General features: G+C 43.3%; 3 protein-coding genes and 1 long non-coding RNA gene across 7 annotated transcripts; 1 reads left to right on the top strand and 3 right to left on the bottom strand.

The window, feature by feature from the left end:
- Nucleotides 1–1,675: 1,675 nt before the first annotated feature.
- Nucleotides 1,676–7,674, top strand: LOC136542347 (GTPase activating protein 1-like). Its single transcript, XM_066534739.1, has 3 exons — nucleotides 1,676–2,175; nucleotides 7,005–7,100; nucleotides 7,240–7,674. The coding sequence occupies exons 1-3, from the start codon at nucleotides 2,059–2,061 to the stop codon at nucleotides 7,525–7,527; spliced, it is 501 nt and encodes a 166-aa protein (XP_066390836.1). The 5' UTR covers nucleotides 1,676–2,058; the 3' UTR covers nucleotides 7,528–7,674.
- Nucleotides 2,783–5,633, bottom strand: LOC136542348 (uncharacterized). Its single transcript, XR_010780649.1, has 4 exons — nucleotides 4,896–5,633; nucleotides 4,220–4,302; nucleotides 3,414–3,475; nucleotides 2,783–3,102 (listed from the first exon to the last, which is right to left on the bottom strand). It is a non-coding gene; the product is annotated as an uncharacterized lncRNA (long non-coding RNA).
- A 254-nt stretch (nucleotides 7,675–7,928) lies between the features above and the next one.
- LOC136542345 (receptor-like protein 4) lies at nucleotides 7,929–14,923 on the bottom strand. 4 transcript variants are annotated; one of them, XM_066534734.1, is made up of 9 exons: nucleotides 13,543–14,923; nucleotides 11,689–12,747; nucleotides 11,215–11,362; nucleotides 10,518–10,589; nucleotides 9,804–9,875; nucleotides 9,192–9,263; nucleotides 9,024–9,101; nucleotides 8,758–8,942; nucleotides 7,935–8,671 (listed from the first exon to the last, which is right to left on the bottom strand). In XM_066534734.1, the coding sequence occupies exons 1-9, from the start codon at nucleotides 13,643–13,645 to the stop codon at nucleotides 8,544–8,546; spliced, it is 1,917 nt and encodes a 638-aa protein (XP_066390831.1). In that variant the 5' UTR covers nucleotides 13,646–14,923; the 3' UTR covers nucleotides 7,935–8,543. The 4 variants fall into 4 exon arrangements, with proteins under 4 accessions (XP_066390833.1, XP_066390832.1, XP_066390831.1 ...); XM_066534735.1 differs by lacking the exon at nucleotides 9,804–9,875 and having other exon boundaries at nucleotides 7,930–8,671; XM_066534736.1 differs by lacking the exons at nucleotides 9,192–9,263; nucleotides 9,804–9,875 and having other exon boundaries at nucleotides 7,929–8,671.
- Nucleotides 14,924–15,053: 130 nt separating this feature from the next.
- Nucleotides 15,054–20,895, bottom strand: LOC136542346 (transmembrane E3 ubiquitin-protein ligase FLY2-like). The gene is made up of 15 exons (XM_066534738.1): nucleotides 20,372–20,895; nucleotides 20,193–20,262; nucleotides 19,088–19,215; nucleotides 18,616–18,731; nucleotides 18,414–18,474; nucleotides 18,120–18,183; nucleotides 17,963–18,040; nucleotides 17,644–17,801; nucleotides 17,489–17,548; nucleotides 17,291–17,384; nucleotides 16,745–16,912; nucleotides 15,959–16,287; nucleotides 15,615–15,731; nucleotides 15,383–15,538; nucleotides 15,054–15,301 (listed from the first exon to the last, which is right to left on the bottom strand). Exons 1-14 carry the CDS (start codon nucleotides 20,525–20,527, stop codon nucleotides 15,437–15,439), a joined length of 1,701 nt encoding a protein of 566 aa, XP_066390835.1. The 5' UTR covers nucleotides 20,528–20,895; the 3' UTR covers nucleotides 15,054–15,301; nucleotides 15,383–15,436.
- Nucleotides 20,896–21,700: the final 805 nt, after the last annotated feature.

A 21,700-nucleotide genomic window follows, 5' to 3' on the forward strand; every position in this document is an offset into this window, starting at 1 on the left:
CGACGGCGTGGAGGGGAGGAGGCGGCCGCGGCGGTGGGGAGGCGCCGGCGACGGCGTGGAGCGCACGGGCGCGGGCGCGGGGAGGCGCGGGCGCAAGTGCGGGGGACGGCGGGGAGGCGCCGGCGCGGGGGACGGCGGCGGTGCGGCAGGGATGTGCGGGCGTGTGCGGCGCGGGGATGCCTGCTAATGTCTGTGCACGATCTGAGGGAGAAACGGGTAGGTGTTGAATGCTTCTGTTTACCGAGTGCCTAGATATACGGCACTCGGTAAACTCAAGCACCGCAGCCCAATGACATGTGGGCTTGGTACATGTTTACCGAGTGCCCAGATCTACGGCACTCGGTAAACAGAAGCATGGCAGCCCACTGTGGCAGACAGGTGGGCCGTGGCTAACCTTTACCGAGTGTTTAAGGTCACACTCGGTAAAAGTATCCATCATTTCATGCAAAACTAAAAAGAAAAAATGCCAATTTAATCCTAAAATTCACCAAACTTTCACATGAACTATTTCATGTCATCTATTTACTATCTAAAAAATTCCAAGTTCAAATCATAATGTTGAATTTCACTTTTAATAGAAATCCTACTCGTCATTGTTAATGTTTAGTGTCTCTTTGGAAGATGTACCGGTTCGGCAGCGACGAATGTAAATATACTTCCGAAACGTTATGAAAATTTTTCTATAATATAGATGTATGCTTCAATGTTAATTCTTCCAATCTCGTGATTTATCGAGTTCGATTTTAATTATTACAATTAAATTTACACGATATGTACCTAATTTTCATAAAGAATGAAAATTTTGTGAAATATAGTAAATAAATCGAAATAAACACCATATTTTGGAATGGAGTACTAAATATCATATGTGGATAGAGGAAAAAGAATGAAGGGAAAAACAAGAAATTTGGTTGAATTTTACCGAGTGTTGCGACAATACACTCGGTAAAAGATAGTGTTTACCGAGTGTTGTGCACTTACACTCGGTAAAACTTTATTATTACCGAGTGTGACACTCGGTAAACATTTTCGGTCTTTTTTATTTGCGATGAGCGCTTCATGGGCGGAGCTGTTGTTACCGTGATGTTTGCCGAGTGTATGCTCATAACACTCGGTAAACATGTCATGCCGTGACGCCGTTTGGCGCACGGTTGCTATCCTAGGTGACGTGGCACCTCAATACCGAGTAGCTGTTTTTACCGAGTGCGCCCCTTCGGTAAACTTGTAGTTTTAACGAGTGTCTGAAGTTACCGAGTGTGGTGACTCGGTAAATCGGTCTACTACCGGGTGTTTATGTTTTCCGAGTGTTGGCACTCGGTAAGTAATGTTTTCCGAGTGCCCCGACTTTTGACACTCGGTAATTGTCGGGGCACTCGGTAATTACACAGTGTCCGGTAGTGTGTGTTATAAATATGAAACAGAAAACTTGAAACCATGTCAACCACTCCTTGACACATCGATCTCAACTTGGTCTCTTAGTCTTAGGTTACAAACAACGATTCTCTAAGATGCCCTGCGTCTTTGCGCAAGTCCAATAACGTTATCTTCGTCCGTGTCAGTTTCGAGAGGGTAATTTTCAGCAGCAACTCCGTTGTTTTTTTGCAATCATCAGTACATATGGGGCCAGCCGATCAGCTAAAATTAGAGACGGAGAAAAGTGGTGCAGCTCGCGCCTCCAGCTCCAGAGGCTACTACCAGAACCGGAGGAAATGGACGGACCAGGTAGAAGAAGAGGGAAAGAGACAGCGATGAGACAGTTTGGGAGCCGCATGTAGTTGCGCATGCGCAGCCGGCCGCTCCCCGCGCTTGTCGTCCAGCCTCTGCATACTCTTGCCTCCCCAAGGAGATCTCCCTAGCTCCGTCCAGTTGGACAAGCCGGATCAAGCAAAAGCTTGTGTCTGGCTAGCTGTCACCGGGTTTCATCTCCCGTTGTTGACGCCGGGCTTGCCGTACGTCCTCCGATCCGTTGACGGTCAGGCCCTTTTGCTGGGTTCTGCGTTGCCGTGGTCGGAGAGAGAGGAGAAGGAGAAGGAGAAGGAGAAGGAGAAGGAGAGGGAGATGGAGTGCCTGCTAGGGCTGCTTAAGGTGCGGGTGGTGCGAGGAGTGCACCTGGCCATCTGCGACCCCCTCACCCACAGCAGCGACCCTTACGTCGTCCTCCGCCACGGACAACAGGTAAACTGAATGCCGCTCCACCAGCTTCGATCTTACTCAATCGTAAGCCCAAGTCTAAGGGCAGGACTGCGACCGGATGGACGTCCGCGGTTGCTTTGTTTCCGGCGCGTACGCTTTATCTCGACCTAGACCTCAGCTGGCTACGGGGGCATCAAGCTGCCATCGGCCCACCCGACGTCATCACCTCCGTGGGCGTCTGCGCGCTTGTCGGGTAGGGTTTGCCCATCGAGCACGAACTACCACTACCACAAACATGATTAGTAGGGACAGCTGGTGAGATTTTGTAGAGACGGTTCAGCCAACTGCTCCTATCATACCGTCTCTACAAATCATACATTTAAAAGGACAGTTCCCAGACCGCTCTTACAAATCGATTTGTACGATTTGTAGAGACGGCTAGTATCGTACAAATCTATTTGTATGGGCGGCTGATAACACCACTCGCCTCTATAAAATCAATTTGTAGAGGTGGCTGTAGTACCAGCCGCCTCTATAATACTTGTTTGTAGGGGCAGTTCAGTCTAGAACCGCCTCTACAATATATTTTTCCGTCAAAAAAAATTAAATTTACAATTCAAATTCGACCATAACATATATAATTCAAATCTGACCACAAGCACAAGAGCATTATATAAACTACCATTACAAGTCTAATTCACAAGAATATATACAATCCATCATTAAATAAACATAATTCACAAGTCTAATTCGTTCCACAAGTTGGTCCAATATGAAGTTACAAAGGTCGTCGACGAGCTCTAAGAGTTGGTCATCTTTGTATGTGTCTCTTTTCATTTCTTTCTCTTCTTTCCACTACAAGAGAACAAGTTTCGGTTTAGTATTTCATATCCGGTGGCAGATTTGACAATGTAACCAAGACAGACGCCCAGAGAAATTGGCAAAGAAGCCGTCTTGATCGTCCAATATCTGAAATTAAGATTGCAAATAGGTATTGGTTACCGGGAATATTTCTCCTTGTTTATAGACATGGTAGAGACCACGGATCACTTTTTACAAAAAAAAAAAGAATTATTTATGTAAAGCTTCCTATGTGGCCATAACTTTCTAATTGTTTATTTCATTGATGACATAATCTTTTAGTGGACTTGGTCAGCTATTTTATGAAAGATTTGGGTAGTGGATCCAAACTATAAGCTAGGGTCAAAAGAATAATTATTTTCTGCTGAAATAAGCTTATAAGCATGTTGAGAAGGCCTAAAACTAAGCACCGAACATACAAGTATACTTGTTTCGCAGTAGTTGTAGTAGAGGCAGCAGAGCATAGCACATTAGCAGAGACCTACATAAAAGCATTCATATCAATAGTTAAAGGCGTGCCAAGAAGATAAGTTCGAATCGAAGTAAATCAGCTTTCAGAACAATCTGTACTTGAGACACATGGAAGAAATACTAGCAGGGACTTTAATTCAGCCCACCATATTTCTTTCTATTCATCTGTTGAACACACTTCATGTTTTGAAAAAAAAAAACTTGTGTACAGGTAAAATTGCGTCCCAACATGCAAGTTATACAGTAATTGTATATTGTTGTTTCTTCTTTTTGGTGCATATGAATGAACCAATGAACAAACATATATATGCTACCATTAAATTTACTGTATAGTATTCACACAATCAAATTTCATTAAAATGCTCGGCCGGCAGTTCTCTGCCTTGTGGCAGAGCATTAATCAAGCCTCCCAGAATTCTTCATTTATCAAATAGTCATGGCATCTACAATAGTATCTAGCAGTCTAAAGGCCAAGAAAATCTGCAATAGCTTATTTTAGTCATCTCAAAATATTGTTGGAAAAGTCAAACACCTGTAAACCATGCAAATTGGAAACACTTTTGCAACTTACTCAGCAACAGATGGAGGTCAAACTAATCCCCAATTCAGGGAGCCATCTGCAATTTCTGATGCATCACCTATTCAACTTATTTCAGGTGACCAGAACTAGACAGCTAGTGATAAAAATTATCTACTAGAAAACTAGACAACTGTAGTTTAGTTCTAATTTAACTTGACAACAAACTGCTTGTACCTTGTGCATATGCCTGCTGCTACAAGTCTCCACACTGTAACAAGCCTCCACATGCTTGATTATACCATCAGAACAAAGCTGTGCTGATAAACAAAGGTTAAAATCAGCATATGGTAAATATTCAAGATACAAGAAGAATAGAAAACAAGTGATTGATCTCGTATTTAATTTATTGACATGCACAGTTAAACTATAAATAATTGTGTACCTGTCAAACATTTTACTACTAAGGTATCAATTGCATCTCTTAGTATATGTCAAAGATTGATACAAGAAAAAGGAGACTAGATGAAGAAGCATGCAGCAGAAACAATCATGAAGTCAGTTGCCCATGGAACATTATGCAAAGAAAAAAAAAACAGCATGACTAAGGTCCATTTTAAGATCTGGAGCAAAGGCAAATATCAAAATTAGTTGCTTTAGCTACACAACTGCTATGAAGCTAAATTTCTTGCAACCTACACCAGCTACCTAGTCATGAAAACAAAGAAAACAAAAAGGAAGAGGTGCATTCCATCTAGATCGAGAGCATAAAGTGTCATAGAAATTTCTAATTTCTCACTATATCCCTAAATCAGTTCTGGAAATCGACTAAATTTGGTCCAGATCTCAACAAACAGCAAAAATACCACACAAATCCTAGACAGAGCATCACGACACAGTAAAATAGGGCGACCTTGGCCTCCTCGTCGAAGAATCGTCGCACCCCGGCGCCGGCCTTCTTTCTCGGCCGGCCCCAATCGTCCTCGTCCTCGTCCTCGTTGGCCGAGTCTGCGTGGGGGCAGGGTTCAGTGGGAACGGGTGGGGCTCCTCCTCCCACCCCCACCTCCGGCCGCTCCGACGTCGGCGTCCGGGGTAGGGCTCAGAGCGGGTGCTGCTGGATCCAGCGGCAGGAGAAGTGGCAGCAAGCCGCCGAGGACCAGACCGGCGGCGTCCTGTCGCGGGCCGAACCGACGGGCTGATGTCGCGGAGGGGCGGCTTGGGGCGCGTGCGCCAGGGCGTCCGCCGCCACGGTGTGCAAAAGAGCGGGCGCCTTGCCGGCTGCGCCATGTGCGCATGAAGGCCGCCCACCGCTTGCGCCTCCGCGCATAAGCCGCCACCGGCCGCCGCCATGTTGTCTTTTTTTCGCACGCAAGGGGAGTGGTGGCCGACCGGTGGAAGAGAGAGTGAGGCAGTGTAGACGGGGTTTAGGGTTTGGACCACATTTTATATAAGCTTTGGAGAAATCCTGGCCCATCAGTCCGATCCGATGGCTCACATTGCTCCTGCATTAACCATCACCGAGGAGCTGGGCTGGGCCTCTACATACCAAATTGACGAATTTGTAGGGGTGGCTCGTATTGCCAACCGCCCCTGCTGTGTCATTTGTAGGGGCGGCTGCTGTGCTGGAGCCCGAGCACGCCGCTATAGGGGCTGCTCCAATGCCAGCCGTCCCTAAAAAAAAAGCCCTGGTGCTACAAATTGTTTTTCACGTAGTGTACCATGGTGAAATGGAGGGAAGGGAAGGGAGGGGAGGGAGAGGAAAGGAGAGGGCGAGGCGCGCCGCGCGAGGTAGGAGCCGAAGCCCTACGACAGGCTGTTGTCCACCAGTCACCGATGCCATTTCAAACATGCACAACACCATATCTACTTTATAAACATCCATACGAAACATTTGCAACATACGTCTGAAACACTTGAAAAATACGTGTATAGTCATAGTAATATATGCAACATTCAGATGAAACACCTGCAACGTAAGTTTGAAACATCTAAAACATACGCTTGAAACATACGTGTATAGCCATAACAGCATGTGCAACATCTAGATGAAACACTTGAAATATACGTCTGAAACACCTGAAGCACTTAAAAACATACAGTTGCAACATGTGTATATTGTCATTGCAACATATGTAACATCTCAGATGTACTTTTGCAACATCCAGATGAAACACTTAAAATATAACTATAAAACGTCTGAAACACTTGAAACACGTCATCACTGGCGGCCACGGCCTACCTGGTGGGGAACTGCGGTAGCTAGCAAGCTCAGGTCAGGGGGACGTCACTCCGCGCGCTCGCGCTCGTCGGCGTGGCCCGTCGCTCCTCCTGTGATTCTCCCGCGTCTGCTCGCGTCCTAGGCTCGTGCCCGTCAGCTTGGCCCCGCTACTACTACTCCGGCGTCGCTGCTCACTCAGCCACAGTCGCCCAGCGCCGTCCACTTGTGGGGAATGGGGCACGGTGCGGCCAGCGATGGGGTGCGGCGGGGGACGGGGCATGGTGGGGGAAGGGGGCAGCGGGGTCGAGTGGGGCAGGGCAAGGTGGAGTGGGGATTTTTTTTAAGAGAGAGAGATGGGGGGCCGGTCCGCTGCGCGGGCCTGGGAGCCGTGTTCGGAAGGACGGACGCCCGTAGCTGAGCATTACTGCAAGTCTAAGGGATTTTAACTTTTTGCTATTATAACGGTTGACACCTCTTCAAATGTCACTCTTAGAATTGCCCTTACTTATTTGCCACTGGAGGGAGAATATTTCATAATTTTGAGCCATTTTTTCATATGTAGTACGACACAGACATGAAAGTGTCTATGTGATGCGAAATAACCTTGTTGTCCCTCATCTATTTCTTCTTCCTCCCTCCCTTCCTCGCTTAAGCTCCCGCCATGGCCGGCAATGGGGAAAAAGCATCCCCATTGCATGCATTTCTTTATATCCTTATAAGGATCTTCCAGTTCAATTCCTGCCTTTTGCATTTTAGTCCTTTAATTTCTAATAATGTGGCCATTTGTTTTCATATATTGCGCAGAAAGTGAAGTCAAGTATAAAATACCGCACGTGCAACCCAGAATGGAACGAGGAACTCACCCTGTCCATCACAAACATGATGAACCCCGTCAAGATTGTAAGTTCATCGTGCGCCATGATCTTGATCTCCATGGGCAAAATGCAGCGACCTTGAGCTTTCTCCAGGATCGTCGCACCTTTCAGTACCCCTGACGCTGAACCTGAACTCTTCCTCATTTTGGCGCTTCGACTGACAGGAACTCTTCGACCATGACACGTTCACCAAGGACGATAGCATGGGCAACGCCAAGTTCTGCATCCTCAACTTCGTGGAGATCGCCAAGCAGGACCTCAGCGACGTCCCCGACGGCACGGTGATGAAGTCGATCCACCCGGAGACGGGCAACTGCCTCGCCACCGAGAGCCACATCACGTGGAAGGACGGCAAGGTCTCCCAGGACATCGTGCTCAAGCTCAGGAACACCGAGACCGGCGAGCTCGTCCTACAGCTGACCTGGGTCAACATCCCCGGCGTCGCGCGGTGAATCCCCTCGATCGGCGGGGACGGGGCCAGGGCATGAGGTGGCGACGCCTGCCCAGCTGATTTTACTTTGATATATATGAAGTATGTATGTATGTAAATGATGCTCCGTTTACCAAATATTTATCTAAAAAAATGTATTGGCAAATAAGGAGACCCTTGCCTTGGATGTGTGTAATGCTTGCTTGCAGTTTGGATAAGGTATGCAGAAGGCTCATGCTACTGGCAGCAATGCTTTATTCAGTTTTGCTTCTGCGTGATTTCTGCAGGTTTTTTGTCCACAAAACACATTTGTTCTCAACATCTGTGAAGCTATTCCATACTGCAGTCATGTGCCGTCTTGTCACATTTCCATAAATCCATTTATCAGTAGATCACCATGTACAGCCCAAAAAATATATATACATTTGCTTCAGCATTACAGATAGGATGAACTGGATATTCAGATTCAGACTATTGGGTTGCATGCACTGACCAAAAGTTTAAACTGATAGAAAAGGTGGACAATTCACTTTATATTTCAACACTCCTAATAAGAGTCATCTACAATTATATTTTATTTATTTGTGTCTGTCAGGATTCAAACTCAAGATCTCTGAACAATATTGAGTTGCATGCACTGACTAGTTTAATCCAAAAACTTAATCTAATAGGAAAAGGAGCGCAATTCAGTTTATATTTCAACACAGCCCACCATGGGGCTCCAGCTTCTGGTAAAAAGCAGTTTTTCAGAACTTCAGACGACCGAGTACAGAACTGACAATAAGCATACTTGAACAGTGAAGGAGAAATCAACAGCAGTAGTCAGAACAGAAAGTTGGATGAAATGGGTAATTTCTCTCATCTGATAGACTGGTACCTCTCCTGGACTGAGTTCTAGATCACCAAAAATACAAGTATATACAACATTAATGACCTAGCTAGTATGTACAGCTTCATCTTTCAAGCCTATGGCGGAGCATACAAAGAAGAACTGAAGAATAGATGGAAGCCAAGTCACTGTTGCAGTCTTTCACCGACCTAGGAAAGCAGATGCGGTGAGCTTTCATTGTTGCTGCTCCGAGCACTTTCATGTGTGCGTTGATGCTTGGTCATTTGCACATCCCGGGTGTATTGGGTCCTTGATTTTGCATAAGGAGCTTCCCTTGCTGCAATGAAGGTCAAATGTAAATCCGTTACAACACAAACCTTTGTAATGCTTTTTTTTCATTGGACAATTGTTCACATTTCTTACCTGCAGCTAATTTTTTAGCACGGAGAATGTTTTGCTGTCTCTTCCACCAGCACGCAGCGAATACAACTAGGAACAGAATGGCTAAAAGCACACCGAAAGCCATGCCAATCTTCACAGCCACGGATAGATGAGGGCCACACTCACGTAACCCAGGAATTCCACATAATCCGGCATTGTCCGTGAAGCTGCAGTTTTGTCACAGCAATCATTATGTTCCTTAGCGTGAAAAGGGGAAGAGAAATTTTACAACTCGAGTCATTTCTCACTTAAATCTAGCTCTGTGCAGAGGCCTTCCTCCCAAACTGGCTGGAACACGACCAGAAAGATGATTGCCATTCAGATTCCTGCATAGCAGAAATTCTATTAGTCTTACGTTTTGGGGAAAGAAAAACGAATGTGAAAGGCCACTAAAACAGAGTAACTAGTGCACTAACAGAATCTGTAACAATGTCAGCTCGCTTAGGCTCTCTGGAATAGATCCATTAAGCTCATTGTATGACAGATCCCTGCGAAGAAAATTAAAAACTATTTGTCAAATCTAAGTGACCAAACATATTTCCATGAAGACAATTTAAAAGAAGGAAAAACCAAAATAGTATTGACATGCTAATTACATGAGCTGAATCCTCCAAATGAAACAGCAATTGGTTTCCTACTTGTAATGTGTCACAAGATGCATTTAAAAAGATTAGTTCCATGTGCACCGAGAAAAGTGATAAGCAGCCTGAAAAGTCACTACAAATATGAAGTATCAAGGACACTGGCAATTTTAATATGATGATGCAAGATACAATAACTGCAACCACCGCTTCTGATGTTCTGTATCCAGCTATTGCTTAAAGGGCAAATCTTCAGACAAATAAATAAATTTTACCTACAATCACCTATCCAAGTTCAATTGGTATTGCACATTAACCAGCTGGGAACTTAATGAATATGGAGTACCATTTACAAAATTTTCAATTAATTTCATCAGAAAATCATATTATGAATTAGGACGTCCTTGAAAGAACAGAAATATAACAGATACACTGAAGTGCACTTACAGTACTTGCACCGCAGAGATGGTACCCAGGGAGATTGGAATGTTACCCTTTATGCTATTGCCACTCAAGTTTCTGTTTCACAAGATAGGCAGTTACTTCTGTCAGAATAACCAGAAGTGCTAGCACTTCCTTATGAGTTACGACAGTAAGAACTCTAAACGACTACTCCAATCTGCAATCAGATTTAACTTCTTAAACAATACTGGATTACTCTGTATTCTACTTAGCCATGTCACCATGGACCATAACCCAACCAGTTCTGGCCAGCAACTCATATTCTTAAGAGCTTAAACTCTGTGTGCTGCAAGGGTTTTGCAGTTTCTTTTTATTATTACTATCACATATGCCATAAAATCAGTCCCATAATTAAAACTATCGAAAGCATGTTAAATATGTGATGACCATATTAGCTGTTTTTCATGTATTGTGCATAAAAACATAAGTAAACACTAAAAAATTCTGCATCATCTACTTACAAATGACATGGAGCAATTACAAAGCAGCATTACGCTGATTCTTGATGCTTCAGCCCGTTTCCAGTGGTGTTTTATGTTGCACAGGTTTAATAAGATACACATATTTAAAAAATAACTCCAGTTATTGTTGTGAAAATGTTACAGGCTTTTCACTTTAAACAGATAATGAAAACTATTGATAAACAGAATAATATCAAGTGGTCATCCATTCATGCCAGTGTTCTATACAGAAACTCACATGTTTTGCAGATGTTGCAGCTTAGATATGTCACTAGGTATGACCCCTTTTAAACCTTGGTTGTCAAGACCTCTGCACATTCAAGTAGTAGTATTAAAAACTTGCAGCAAAAAAGTATGAACTACCATTGACTTATAATTTTGAAATCCTAATGCATATAACAGGAAGCAAAAACATTGCGGTTAAGCCCATAAATATGACAATACAACAAGAACTAAGAAAAAAAAAACTCTGTGACCTATTAAGCAAGCCTGACAGTTTTAAATGCATTATGCAACAAGACTAGGAGCAAGATGTTGTAAGCCTCGAGATCAAAAAAAGATGTAAGTCTCAAGCCACTAAAATACTTGCTTCAACTTCCATTTGGGAATACTTTAGAACAGAAAATATAGGACGTCAGCTGGTGTCAGCTAATGGAAAATTTGGAAGTTCAGTTAGAGACTGTTTATTCGTTCAATTTTTCCATTTGTACTAGTTTGAAGTTACTGGAATGCATCTGCTACATTTAATTTTTATGCTTCAAATACAAGCAGATAGTATAATAGTAATATTGCTATCTTTTTATCTAAACATATACTATCTTAGTTTCAAATGATGAATAAACAAAATCCATTACATCACTTCTGGCATGGTAATCATAAAAATATCAATCCCTCGTGATGTGAATCGTGGAATGAGCATGATCTAGAGAACGTACAATCCATCAATGATCCAGTTCCCTTTGGTGTTATCAAACTGGCAATCAACTCCACTCCATGGATGCTGCTGAGGAACACAGGGGTCACCATTCCAGCCAAGTCGAAGAGGAAGACCAAGTGAACCCTTCAACGTTCGCAATGCACTCACTGTAGGTCATTGAAAACAAGACAATTAAAGCATAAAACCAATAGCCAGTTCCTTGTAGCACTCGTGTGAATTACTGTTCTATGAAAAACAAAAATCCATAAGTTGTGCTACTCATTCAGATTCAGATAAAGCATTTTTCTTCAGTTGTAGATTTTATCAACTATCCCCATGCGTCATTTAATCTTCTATTAATTGCTTCCATCATTAATGCACTGCTAGATGATCCTTTGCAAGATTCTAAACAAATGAGGCTTGAAACTTTACTTAATTTCGGTACACCTAGAAAAAAATTAAAGTAGCGAGTATGGAGAATTTGAATAACAACCTTCCTGAGGCAAAGTCTTCTTTTCAGCTGGGATTATCTCAAACACCTCAATGGCATTAATAATAGCACGGGTTCCTTTCACAGGTTGCAAGATGATTTTTAGCGTTGTTCCACTGACAGCAACAGTTTTATTCAGGACAAGTGCAGTAAAACACTCTCCTGTCATGCGAATTATATCTACATCCTTAAAAGCAGTGTCTCCATTGATGAGTACATCAAATACTCTTTGTTCTTCTGCAGTTACCCCATTATCAATCTCTGCAAAGTGAAGCCATACTGAATAGTTCTTGTTCGGAGTAACATCCATTTCAAAAGACAAACTCGGTTGCCTATCAGTGCCCACGATAGCTGATTGGTATATGCTTTGAGGGTAAAAATTTGGTGCAAGCAATGTCTCTGCTATAACATTCTCAGTTGATATTGATTGATCATCAGAACTGGATGATAAAGTTTGCAATCCTAACCAGAATCTGTCCCCACCCCAGCGAATCCCATTCAGATCTTCATCGAAGGCAGGCTTTCCAGAGCCACATTTCAACCTTTTGGCTGTTCTAAACACTGTCCCCTTTCCCCATGGTGGGCCAAAGTTATAGGCATTGTCATCTATTTGTAGAACTTCAATAGAAAGAATCGACGGATCACCATGACCTGTGCTATGGAAGCAAACTGATAAGCTTGAGTCCTGGACAAAAACCAAAGCTTCTGCAAATGTCTTCTCATCGTCGCTGCTCCAGCCCAGAAGCAAAGAACTGAACAGAGTACCCTCAACAGAAACATCGAAAATCGGCTCGCTGTCAAGATTAGGGTTGTCCAGTAACGCAAAGAAAAGCCTAACTTGATAGTGGCCGTTGGGAACATTGTTGATGTTGTAGCAATTTTCAGGGCCATCAGATAGCGGGAAATATCGAAGCGTTTTCAGGGGAGGAATGATAAAGCTTGGACGTGTGGCATTTGCAAACCTGCCTCCAGTATAACCAAAGTCTCTGTACCACAATGTGTTTGTAGGCGCTGTCCGGACATCATCGAAACTTCCACAGCTTATACGGATGGTAAATGGTTCTGAAAATAAACATGCATTAAGAACTACAGGACACAGAAACTAAACCAAACAGCTGCTGTAAAGCGATGTAACATGTGAATTCTAACACAGCAAGTGTTCCTTTGAATCAGGAATGTCTAGCATACTGAATGGAAGGCTTCCGTGTTTCCTTTTGTTCACCTATACTTAGTTTCACATGCCTCCTTCCTCTTTTGTCCTAGCTTGAGCAATTTTATCTTAAAGATGGCAAAATAGTCAAATGTATGCACATGTCAGCAAGAAAAGAAAGGGCAAAAACTGCACTACTTACAAGTAGCTAAGAGGCGACCGATATCAGCTGAATGAACACAAAAACAAAAAGTTTCTAAAAATGGGTAAGACTCTGTTCTTCATCTGGTACTCCCCAGTCCCCACAGAAATGGACCTATAGCTAAACAAAGATGGATATTTTTGAGGAAAAACAAAGATGGATATTGTAGGAAAGCATCCAGGCTGGGACCAAACAACAACGAATTTGACCAAGAATGCAAACACCAATGAAGGAAAATTCAAGAATTAAGAGGGGCTTCTCTTTCTTTCTTTTCTTGGGCGAGGAATTTGAAGAACCTAGCACTGCTGGATTACGAGGTAAGAAGAAAAAATAAAGAAAGCAAAATAAACACAAAAAATGACTAGAAAATACTAGATTTCGCTGAAGACGCAATACCACCAGCAGCACAAATGCAAGGACCTGGCGACCACTGTGCCGCATTGAGCAAGATTTTTCAGCATGGGGGCCAAATCTCAAGCTACTAGACGCATGCAAAAGAGCTCACCTTTGCTAAGATCAGCCGCAAGAACACCAAGGGCAGCCGACGACGCGGAGACGGCGAGCAGCCACAGCTGCAGCTGTAGCACGACAGGGGATCTCCACCGCATTGCGCCTCCGCCGCACTTGCCCTCTTTCCTCTTCCTTTCACTAACTCTCCAAGTACGAGTCTTTTTCCTCTGGCTTTGGACAAGACAAGGCTTTTGCCTCGAGAGTTTATTTACAGCACGCTGAAAATTCGCACGGATTTACTGAAGAAGCTCCATCTCGGTACAAATCTGAGAGGAGGACGCCCCCGTGTTTTCTCAACGGCGCCTTGCTCCTTCCTGTTCCGTTTAGAAAAAAAAAAAAGGCTTCAAAAATCGAAATGAGCTGTCTGGATTTGAGAGCAGAATTGAGTAGAGCAATGGCGATTAGACGGTGCTAAGGTGGTTGCTTTTATGACAGTAGTAATGGAGGCAATGTGGTCGCAGATTTTTTTTTCTTTTATTTTGGCCGCAGCCTCTCAGGGCTAGACTTCTACAGTGGAGCAGCTCACGCTGTTCCTGGATTATGATGAGTGATGTCGACTCACGAGCCACACTCGAGGATTTGAAAAGAACTGCACGGATTCTCTTATGATGAGTGATGTCCCACTCCTACCCTGATTTTTTTAAAACAAAAATAATAACGGATGTGCCAGGATGTGGGTCAGGATTTAAGCTTAAAATCTCAGAAGAAATTTAGGCGGCATTCGATGTGAGCCGATTTTCGAAAAAGCTTTGCGTTCCAAATAATAAAAACTCCTTTTCTGCATTATTTACTAAAAAGAAATGCCGAATCTAGCCGGACGCCGAAGCTGCCAAAGGCCAAAAGCTGGTTTTGGTGGGTCACGTGCGAACGGACGAGAGACGGGGACAGCCGGGCAAGGAGCTGACGGATCGGCAGCGCGGGCGCGGCAGTCACGTGCGACGCGAGCCCAGTAGAGAAAGGGAACGAAAGCTGCGGGCGGAGCTGAGCTGAGCTGACGAACAGCTGAGCGGGCGCGGGTGGCTGCTGGCTGTGCCGGACCGCGCCATCGGCGGCCCCAACAGCCGGTCGTTACGGCGAGTAATGCGCGCCAATCAGTCGTCGGTCGTGCAGTGTCGTGCGCCTCACAACTTTGCGGCGGACAGTCCGGCTAGGTGGTGCCAGAACCGAGAATCTGTAGCGCAACAACGGCAATGCAAGGGCACGAGAGGGAACAATGAGATGCGGCCAGCGGGAAGGCCGACAGGGTAAATGACAACGAGATGCGCCCGTGCCTCCAGTTCGTCCGTATCCAACTCCGACTGCCGAATGAAGCTGGGAAAAATAGAAGTGACCAAGTGCTGAACTGCCCGCCACTCTGCACGTCTCGTACCTGAAAAACGTCAGGACGAACACCAGATCGAACAACTGGGTCAGCAGCGTGACTCCAGGACAGAAAAAAAAAAGGCGCTGCTCATTATGTAGAAATCAGAATGCGTCCACCAAATCAAGAATGCACATCCGGAACTCTTTCACAGTGTTAACAACCTTTATACAACGCTCAGACAAAAACGCAGGGCCGAAATACTGGTAGCAGGCAAAGGCATGCAACAGTGAGAACCGCATAGGCGGGGAAGGAGGATTTCTCCATGGGATGCTTGATACAATAGTTTGTACAACACAAGACCTCTTGAAATCAATAGCATAAAACTTTTCTACAATTATGTTGATAGCTTTCACACGGTTGCAGCCTCACCTTATTGTACCTCAGTTCCCACCTGTAAACATCAACGTACACAATAAATGGAGGGCACGAAAACCAGATTTTCTGGGGGAGAAGGTACAGGAAGTCACGATACCTTGTATAAGCTGAGCTACCTACTTCTTGTTAAGTATATGGTACAAAGCCTCATCTAAGCTGGCGGTAGGGAGCGCCTGCAAGTTGGGCACTCCATCTTGATGTCCATCCAACGTTGTAAACAGCCTGAGTGAAATATATGCTCACAAGGTGCCACCTGCAGGAGGAAGGACGGTGAGTAACCAGTAAAAGCTGCCTGCAAAGTGAAATGCCAAAAATATTTCACAATTTACCATGTATTCACTTGTTCTTTGGGTAAGGTCGATTGTAGTCATGCAAATAACACAATCAATGGGCTGATTCGTGCTATCCTCTACCTTCCTGTGGTAGCAGTATTTCTCAGGCAGTATCTGAAAAAAGTAGAAAGTGGACACAATAGGTTACTTCTAAAAACTGACACTAATAAAATGCGCTATGAACATCAATACAAGGAACAGCTCAATAGTGAAACACATCTACAGTGGCAACCTAAACAGCCTTCGAAGGAAAGGATTATCTGCATGAATGGCAACTAAAATACATCTATGATGCAGCAGAACAGAATGCATGTGCGATGATAACATTATATAGTTATTACCTGGCGAGGAATAAAGCAGCGAGAACCAAGATAGTGCTGAAGCAGAAGCACTGCTGCTTGGATACCCATGAATACTGTAACAGCTATGCACCATTTCTTGTCGGACTCAATGCGCATGAAGTTACTAGGGCAACCAAATATGTACAATGGAATAGCAAGGCGGGTAACTGTCATGCCTAAAATATATTGCGGGTGCAGAGGTTTTCTTGTGTCCCTGATGACATTTGTGATAATTTGAGGTACCCAAAAGGAGTACATCAGGAGAAGAAGTGGGCGTAAGAAATTGTGCAGCTCATACATTAGAAGGATTCCTCCCAAAAGAATGCCATCTGCAGAGCACAAAGCAAATTAAAGAATACCTTAAAGTTGGTTAAGAAAAAAGATAAACATTTGTACCGGTATGTGGAAGATGCAAAAAAAAATTCTTGGGAGGGAGGGGGTAAGATATCTTGTATCAAGTTAACAAAGGAAATGAACACTCTAAAAGCTCTAACAGAATATCCAGGTTTCCATTTATAGCAAGCACCGAGTACTTCACCTACCAACTAAAACATGGGTAAATGTGATTTACATGCAGCAGGTAAAGGAGGCATCAAAGGTATGCTGTAGACAAGAACCAGCTAACAGGGGAAAGGTCAAATTGATTGCACATGTAAGTTCCAATAGAAACAAATATATGGCAAGAAGCATGCCACCACTCTGTATGCAAACTATGTTGATTAGGATTCATTCCTATTGGCATGATTCTTAGTGAAAAGAAACCAAATGAGCATAGTTACTACTTACAAAAGCGGCTGTAAAGAACAGACAGCTCTCGCCTCATTATCTCCCAACCTTCTCCACTGTTTAAAGGCCTACTTGCTTTCCATATAGCAAGAAGGTACCTCATTTCAAAAATAGAAAATACAACAAATTTGAAGAATGCAGCCGTTGCGAAGGCGTTAAAGAGTGACTCTGTAGAAAGTTAAACACATAAGAAGAAAGTGTTATTCAGTTATAATCACAATGCAGAAGTAGTAATAAAAGTTAAGCAGGCCAATACTCCCTCCATGTTCCAATAATCACTTTAGCTTTGTCCTATGCCAAATTTCCTAACTTTGACCAGGTTTTTAGAAAAATGTATTAAGTGACTGACCAAAAGGGGACTGAATATTGAAGAAAATATAACCAAATACAGACCACAAAGGCACAAATCCTTGAACAGAAATAAATGAAATCCTACTTTGTCATGTTTTAGTTTACAATCAAAGGAAAGAAAAATTATTAGCAGATGTTACAATGGAACAGTCAGAGAACAGAGCACAAACAAATTATGCAAGTCACAGTACTCACCAACCAATATCCCAGCAGTCAGGTGAAGTAGACAGAGATATGCATCCATGATAGCTTGTTGGCCAATCATTAAAATAGAAACCTTAGCAGCTCCCTGTAAGCAATACATAAGCAACTCAAGCAAATGAGCTTGGAAGCCATGTAATGCAAGTGGTTTTGTTTTACTACATGTTTCTCAAAGGGAAAAGAAATGCTTACGGATTGAGTGTTGCTATGCTCCATTTGTCTAATCAGCAGCAAAACTTGAAGGAAAGAGATCTACCATACCCTAGTTAAGGAATCCACAGACTGGACAGACCAATGAAGATAAAATCAACATAAAAAATGAAAATAAAAACAGCCACAGAGGATACAAAAGTAACCATCAGTGTGTAGTTGACTGCTTTGTTGTAATAAACTTCAACATTCAAAGAAGTTGCATTCAATAAGATAGGAGAGAAGCATTCCCCATCATCATCGACAGCTGGACTCTCCACCAAACCCTCCAAACGGTACTTCTCGTGTTCTCCATCTAGTTAAACAAAAAGTTTTTGCAAAAGCAGATACTGTTTTAGCTGTAACTGAATATGAGGAAATTACCAACTAAAAGTTTAGTGCCACATGTAAATTATGATGAAGCACAACAAATTGATTGTGGAATGAATTTAAGAATAAAGTAAAGGAATTACATACCATTTGGGTTAGATGACACACGAACAACCTTAGCAGCTATTTCTGTGTTGCAATGTTTCTCCATGTCATATGTGAGAGCTGATAAGGTGGATATAACACACATCAATAATTGCAAGAGGCGATATATAGTATTTGAGTGGTACAATTTGAATCTTACAATTCTTCCTTTGGTTCTTCTCTTCAGAAGATTCTTGGAACACTTGAGAGGAGAAAATCCGCAGCTGTTACAAATCAACCAGGTAAAAGTATATTTCATAAACATGCTCATTAATTATAAGAGATCTTCTGAGTACTAGATAAATGCACATTTGAAGACAACTTAGACAAACGTATGATGGATACCAAGAAGCTTGTGAAAACTCAGGAAGCAAAACAGAATTTTGAACGATACATTATGAAATAATATCCATGTAGTACTCAAAAACAAAACAAGCTAAATTTGTGAGCTTACCAAATGGTATGGATTTGACAAAAAGTAATCCTCTTCCTGAAGTGGTTCACCATCTGCACCACTAAAAAGGACAAAATAAAGTTTCACTAGGTCATACAACGAAAGGAGGGCGTCTAAAATGTTTCTATTTAACAAGAAACTTTCCACGGAAGAATGAAATTCAAACAGACCTTCAGTTACAAAGAGAAAATAAGGCAGTTACCTGTTTGATACCATGCGGAGTTGTCTAAAAGGCCATATGTACACTCCTTCTAACCTTATTTGAGCCACTCCACCATCGTGGGCATTGTCAATGACATCATGGAATGTAATTGAACCCTGTCCATGTAAGGAAAGTAATCAGTGCCTACAGCATGCTGAGGAAAAGGGTCAAGCTTGCAACAACATCCATAATCATAGTTAGCTCAAGGTTGGTAATTAAAAAGTGTCATTTTATTTACTATAACCCTAAACAAGAGCAACCTCTGCATACAAACCAGGCTTGCAATAGCATTCTCGATTACAGTTACCTCAGGTTGAAAATGAAACAAATACCTGATTTCTTTCATGTGGGCTTAACTAGAATGACAAAAGAAAAGCAAGTATGACCAAGGCACAACACTTAGTTCATGTGATAGTTGTTTTATTTATTTTTTTCAAAAGTAATATAGTAATAAGAAAGGACCTCGATCTACCTGAACATAATGCACCCCGCTTATCTTTGTTGGAGTGCTCAACAATTCAAGAACCGAGTCACCTTTAGATTCCACAAACTCAAGAAACCTAGACGAACCATTTGTGGCACCAGCAAAGGTCCAGCTCCCTAGACCATAAAATGGTTGTGTTAGTACACAATTTTTTTTGAACCAATGTTATACACAAGTTGAAGTAATACTGACACAAAAACAGTAGTAATCAATATATAGAAAAGCAATAATTGGGTACAATCAGGGGAGGAGGGGGGCACAGTTGTGTATGTTTTATTAAGGTTATTTCGAGACTATGGTAATCGAGCCAGTGCACTTAACATTGGATCACATAATATATGTATCTGATTCATAAATATTCACACAACTACTTTTACTGGGAGTGACCATGGCTTGAATCTTTTTCTGAAGTCATTACAGCATAATATTGAAGAAAATGTTAAAGATTCCAACATGTGTACTGTAGGACATAGCAGCAATAAATGGACCCTAAGAACAAGACATCTCTAGAGTCTCAGCAATATTATGTGCAAACATGAGGAACACATTAGGCACAAGGACGTCTCTAAACAATAATGAGAGGGAAAAAATAAAGAAACCACAAAATTTTGGAAATATGGTAGTGGTACTAAGAATAAGATTTGATGCCACTCAGTTGTCTGGAATAGCCCAATAAAATAAATATCATTTGGTTTCTTAAGAATAAAATCAGTAATGCCAAAAGTCCCAGATAATAGAATTTCAAAGGCTGCAACAGTGAACTCTTAAGAATTAAAGGACATACTCCAATGCTTTAAATGGTATATCTGACTATTTGTCTGCCAGCCAACCCTTTTGATGGCCCTTTGCTGGGTTTTCATCTATAGTCTACCCCAACAAACTTGGATTTCCCAGCCAACATGGCATATCTAAACCTGAAGGCAGGTAATCATCCTAATTTATGCATTTCGAAAACAATGGTCATTCATATTGAGTCTTGAACAGAAACATAAGCTAAGAAAACACAATTTTAAGAGAAAGGGAAACCAAAGCTAACACTCAAAAAACGAGTATTGCATAACCATCACAGGACTATGGAAATGACAGAGGTTACCTTTATAAATTCCCGTAATATTCCATGAATACGGGCCTATATCGTTCTCATCCCTTTTGAAGAAGGCATGCTGCACAAACACACAGATTGTAAGCAGCTAACTGTCACAAACATACCAATAGAGTTAATAGTTCCAGAGCAATAGACGCTAGTACTAATTATCTCAGAACTATAATCACCTCATCGCCCCACGAACCGGCGGCTCCGACGGACGCGACGCGCTCCCGGAGCGGCCGCAGCGCCGCGGCCAGCGGCGGGGCCAGGGCGATGCCGAGCAGCACGAGCCCCACCACAGCGGCCCTGATCACGACGCCGCTTCCGGCGGCGGGCCCCATCTACCTCCTCCCGATATACACCACGTGCGCGCGCAGCCCTCACGCCGACGCGGGGGCCACCATATGGACCGCGCAGCAAGCGGCAAGGCAACTGCTCTTCGGGAGGCACGGGGCGGGGGTGGTGATTGGGTTCTGTGGAGCACTAAACCTAGGACGGGGACGGAGGAGCAGGCGGAGGAGGGGAACGGGCGAGCCGTGGACAAGGTCAAACGTGCCGGTGGAGGGGTGGGGGGAGGCGACGGCGGAGGTGAGGGGAGGCGACGAAGGGAGAACGGCGACTTTTGTTTCGGCAGATGGACGCCAAGCAACGAGGCAAACGCTTGCGCGTGGGGAATTTCCGCCTTCCGCCCTTCCGTGTGGTGGGGGGGGTGGTTGGTGCTGGGGGCGGCGGGGCTGGACTCTGGACTCTGGACTCTGGAGACGACGGGCTGGAGTGGAGCATCTCGGGGCCCGCCTGTCTGCGACAGTGGTACTCGTAGGCTCCGTGAGGTTGGGCCTGTCACCCGTTCGGCTGATTTTGGATGATTTTGGATTATTCAACAGTATTTTATGAGAAAAAATAAGTTGAAATAAACTAAAACAAACTGGAACCTGACCCGCCGAACACCCTCTGGACAGTCAAAAGTTCCCCAATGCCGGAGAAACAGACCGAGGAACATCCGAACTTGACTAATTTGGAACAAATAGAGTACATTTTTTCTGTGAATATTTTCCATGTATCTGAGCGCTAAAGAATTATTACAGTATAAAATCTAGTGAATTATGTTACGGTCTTTAAACTTGTCATGTTTTTTTTGAAAGGTTGAACTTGTCATGTTTTTTCAGATTGGTTTAAAGTCATCAAATTAGCTCCGAGTAGTCTCCGACTACCTATGTGGTGTGCCAGTGTGGTGCCGCGTGGTTTGGCAGCCGCAGTTATATTTGCATTTACTTAACATTTAACAAATATTTTTAGCAGATAGTCACATTTAAGACAAATTTGTTGGAAATGCTCGAGTGTTAGGACTTCCACTCAGACACTAGGCTATGGTGGCCTGCCGCATAGTCGACCGAGCTTGATCTAAACACGTTTTGACTTGCCTGAAAACCTAAACAAGATTAAATTTCTGAATATGATTTTTCGGAGTTTTTGAACCTTAGAGAGAACGTGAGACAAGTTTAGGGACCACAGAT

This window comes from Miscanthus floridulus, chromosome 3 (genome assembly GCF_019320115.1).
Source record: "Miscanthus floridulus cultivar M001 chromosome 3, ASM1932011v1, whole genome shotgun sequence".
In the NCBI taxonomy this organism is placed as follows: Eukaryota; Viridiplantae; Streptophyta; class Magnoliopsida; order Poales; family Poaceae; genus Miscanthus; species Miscanthus floridulus.